Source organism: Coturnix japonica, unplaced genomic scaffold (genome assembly GCF_001577835.2).
Source record: "Coturnix japonica isolate 7356 unplaced genomic scaffold, Coturnix japonica 2.1 chrUnrandom873, whole genome shotgun sequence".
NCBI classification, from domain to species: Eukaryota; Metazoa; Chordata; class Aves; order Galliformes; family Phasianidae; genus Coturnix; species Coturnix japonica.
In genome coordinates this window covers 12,966-17,387 of record NW_015440227.1, presented here as the reverse complement: position 1 = coordinate 17,387, position 4,422 = coordinate 12,966, and the positions used below count along the sequence as shown (strand labels likewise).

General features: G+C 54.5%; 1 protein-coding gene across 1 annotated transcript; it reads left to right on the top strand.

The window, feature by feature from the left end:
* The first annotated feature begins 1,627 nt into the window (after positions 1-1,627).
* LYPD3 (LY6/PLAUR domain containing 3) lies at positions 1,628-4,316 on the top strand. The gene is made up of 2 exons (XM_015851269.2): positions 1,628-1,690; positions 3,321-4,316. Exons 1-2 carry the CDS (start codon positions 1,651-1,653, stop codon positions 4,214-4,216), a joined length of 936 nt encoding a protein of 311 aa, XP_015706755.1. The 5' UTR covers positions 1,628-1,650; the 3' UTR covers positions 4,217-4,316.
* Positions 4,317-4,422: the final 106 nt, after the last annotated feature.

The window sequence follows — 4,422 nt, the reverse complement described above, 5'->3', positions numbered from 1 at the left end:
ATAATAAGGAGGGTTATGGGGGGGAACATAGAGAGAGGCCATATGGAGAGAGTATGGGGCGGATTATGGGGGGTAATGGGGAATGTTGATCGAATGCGGGCACAATAGTATTGGACGTTGTACCTGATACGGGGGACTATGGGGGATATGGGTCTAATACTGGGGGATATATGGGGGAGTATGGGTCTATTTCCATGAGGGGGATATAGGGAGTTTATACGTGGGGTTATATGGGGGCATATGGAACCACCAGGCCCTATAGTGGCTCTATGGGGGGGATATGGGGGAGATATGGGGTTATATGGCCGGGGATTATTGGGGGATATCGGGTGATATGGGGATATGGGGGACTTATGGGGGATTATGGGGAGTATGCAGGACCCAGCGTATGCAACTAAGGGGGATAGTAGGCGGGGATATGGGGGATATAGGGGGGAGTGGGATATGAGGACGGGGATTGGAGGGGTATAGCGGGGTTATGGGGTTATATGGGGTTATATAGGGGGATATGGGGGGATATGGGGGGGTATGGGGGGATATGGGACATATGGGGCATTATGGTGGTATATAGGGGGATATGGGGGGGATATGGAGTGTTATTATGGGGCGATATTGGGGTTATATGGGGTTATATGGGGGGATATGGGGTTATATGGGGTTATATGGGGGATATTGGGGGGATATGGACCTGAGGTTATATGGGCTCTATAAATGGGCGGCATATGGGGGAGACGGGTATGGGTGTATATCTGTGGTTATATGGGGGATATGGTGGGGATATGGGGTTATATGGGTTAGGATGGGGATATGAGGGGGATATATGGGGTATATTGGGGGATTATGGGGCACGACTCTGGGCGTGTATATCGGCGGGTTATATCTGGAGTAATATGGGGGATATGGGGGGTTATATGGGTTATATGGGGGGATATGGGGGATATGGCGGTTATATGGGGTTATATGGGGTTATATGGGGGATATGGGGTTATATGGGGTTATATGGGGGATATGGGGGGATAGATGGGGTTATATGGGGGATATGGGGGATATGGTGGTTATATGGGGTTATTTGGGGGATATTGGTGCTGGGATATGGGGGGATTGGGGAGTTTACTTCTATGGGGCGGAGTGTGGGGGGATAGGGGGGAATGGCGGTCCTACTAGGGCTCTATGGGGGGGGATCATGAGGGCGGTAATAGGCGGGTTATGGGGGATATGGGGGATATCTGGGGTGACCATATGGCCGGGGAGATGGGGATTCTCTATTAGGGCTCTAATGGGGGGTACAGGGGCTCCATATGGGTCTCTATGGGTCTCTATGGGTCCCCTATTGGTCTCCTATTGGACCGCTGTCTTATGCAGGTTTCTATGGGGTCTCTATGTGTCCCTATGGGTCTCTTTATGCGGTCTCTATGGGTCTCGTATTGGGCTCTATGGGCCGGTCTCTAGGGTTTCTAGATGGTCTCTATGTGTTTCTATGGGGTCTCTCTGTGTCCCCATAGGCTCCATAGTCCCCTACAGGCCTCTATTCTTGTTGCTAGGCAACGCCACGGACAGTCCCGCCCCCAATTCCGTGGTGTTTCGGCTGGCCCCCCCACGGTCCGTGCCCCGCCCGCACGACGCAGCGCCCCGTGCGTTTGCTATGGCGACATGACGGCCTGTTTCCATGGCAACGTCACCGTCAGCGTCGGTGAGTGACAGGGGGGTTGTCATGGGAACGGGGGGCGGGGTTTGTTACCATTGGTAACAAGGGGCGGGGTTTGTTTTCCCATGGAACAAGGCAGGGTTTGTTTCCCATGGTAACAAGGGGCGGGGTTTGTTAACCATTGGTTAACCTGGAATGGGAGGGGGAGGAGGGAGGGTTGTCATTGGTAACCTGGGGAGGGAGGGGGCGAGGGGTTTCCACTGGCCACAAGGGGCGGCTCCATGGGAACCTATGGGGCCCATATTATGTAACCTATGGGCCCTATATGTAACCTATGGGCACACACATAATATGTAAACCTATGGGCCCTATATGTAACCTATGCGGCCTATATTGTAACCTATGAGCCCCGTATAGCAACCTATGGGCCCTATAAGCAACAACCTATGGCCCTATATGTAACCTATGGGCCCTTATGTAAACCTACTGGGCCGTATATGTAACCTTATGGGGCTATAGCAACCTATGGGCCCTATATGTAACCTATGGGCCCTATATGTAACCTATGGGCGATATGTAAACCTATGGGCCCTATAGCAACTATGGCCCTATATTCCAACCTAGTGGCGCCCTATATCGAAACCTATGGGCCCTATATGTAACCTATGGGCCCTATATGTAACCTATGGGCCCTATATGTAACCTATGGGCCCTATAGCAACCTATGGGCCCTATATCCAACCTATGGGCCCTATATGCAACCTATGGGCCCTATATGTAACCTATGGGCCCTGTATGTAACCTATGGGCCCTATATCGACCTATGGGCCCTATATCCAACCTATGGGCCCTATATGTAACCTATGGGCCCTATAGCAACCTATGGGCCCTATAGCAACCTATGGGCCCTATATGTAACCTATGGGGCCTATAGCAACCTATGGGCCCTATATGCAACCTATGGGCCCTATATCCAACCTATGGGCCCTATAGTAACCTATGGGCCCTATAGCAACCTATGGGCCCTATATCCAACCTATGGGCCCTATAGCAACCTATGGGCCCTATATGTAACCTATGGGCCCTATATCCAACCTATAGGCCCTATATGCAACCTATGGGGCCTATAGCAACCTATGGGCCCTATAGCAACCTATGGGCCCTATATGTAACCTATGGGGCCTATAGGAACCTATGGGCCCTATATGTAACCTATGGGCCCTATATCCAACCTATGGGCCCTATAGCAACCTATGGGTCCCAATACCAACCTATGGGCCCTATAGCAACCTATGGGTCCCAATACCAACCTATGGGTCCCAATACCAACCTATGGGCCCTATACCCAACCTATGGGTCCAATGGTCAACCTATGGGCCCTATACCCAACTTATGGGTCCCAATACCAACCTATGGGTCACAACCCCCAACCAATGGGCCCTATACCCAACTTATGGGTCCAATGGTCAACCTATGGGCCCTATACCCAACTTATGGGCCCCAATACCAACCTATGGGCCCCAATCTCCAACCTATGGGCCCTATACCCAACTTATGGGCCCTATACCCAACCAATGGGCCCTATACCCAACTTATGGGTCCTATTCCCAACCAATGGGTCCTATACCCAACCTATGGGGCCTAACGTCCCCCTATGTGTCCCCCCCCCCCCCAGGCGGCCTGACCCTATGGCGGGAGGTTCGTGGCTGCGTCCGTGACCCCGACTGCACCCAGGTGACGCGTGGGGACGGCGCCGTGGGGCTGAGGGGCTCCTGCTGTTATGGCGACTTCTGTAACCGGGATCTGAGCAACAAAACCTTCTTCGCCCCCAATTTACCCCGATTGGAGCTGCTGCCCCATAACCTGCCCCATAACCTGCCCCATAACCTGCCCCATAACCACACCGGGCTGCCCCACGGAGGGTCCAAGATGGCGGCCGATGGATCCAAGATGGCGTCCAATGGGTCCAACATGGCGTCCAATGGGTCCAAGATGGCGGCCGATGGATCCAAGATGGCCGCCGATGGATCCAAGATGGCCGCCGATGGATCCAAGATGGCCGCCGACGCTGGCTCCAAGATGGCTGCCAATGGATCCAACATGGCGGCGCCCGGAGGATCCAAGATGGCCGCCGATGGATCCAAGATGGCGGCCAATGGATCCAAGATGGCGGCCGATGGATCCAAGATGGCCGCCGATGGATCTAAGATGGCGGCCGATGGATCTAAGATGGCGGGCGATGGATCCAAGATGGCGTCCAATGGGTCCAACATGGCGGCCAATGGATCCAACATGGCGGCCCCCAATGATTCCAACATGGCGGCCCCCACGGAATCCAAGATGGCCGCCGACAGCAACGGCAGCACCAATGGGAAGAGGAGCGGGGCCAAGATGGCCGCCCACGTGACCCCTGCCGGCCCCAAGATGGCCGCCGTCGACCCCCAGGGATCACATCCGGGGTCAGGGAGCCCCGAGGGCTCATGGGAGCGGAAGTCCCTAGCGGATGGGGGCGGGGCTATGAGGGGGGTGGGGGGGTGGGTGTGGGTCCTCCTATTATTGCCCCTCTTATAATGGGACCCCAATAGAATCCCCCCCCATTGATGTCTATGGGGTCCCATTGGGGTCTATGGGGTCCCATTGAGGTCTATGGGGTCCTATTGGGGTCTATGGGGTCCCACTAATGGCTATTGAATCCTATTGGGGTCTATGGGGTCCCACTGGGGTCTATGGGGTCCCATTGGGGTCTATGGGGTCCCATTGATTTCTATGGGGCCCTA

Excerpts from the sequence above, each read along its gene's own strand:
- LYPD3 (XM_015851269.2), top strand. The coding sequence starts at position 1,651 with ATGACGGCCTGTTTCCATGGCAACGTCACCGTCAGCGTCG. Across the intron at positions 1,691-3,320 it reads CAACGTCACCGTCAGCGTCG|GCGGCCTGACCCTATGGCGG; the intron begins GTGAGTGACAGG and ends CCCCCCCCCCAG.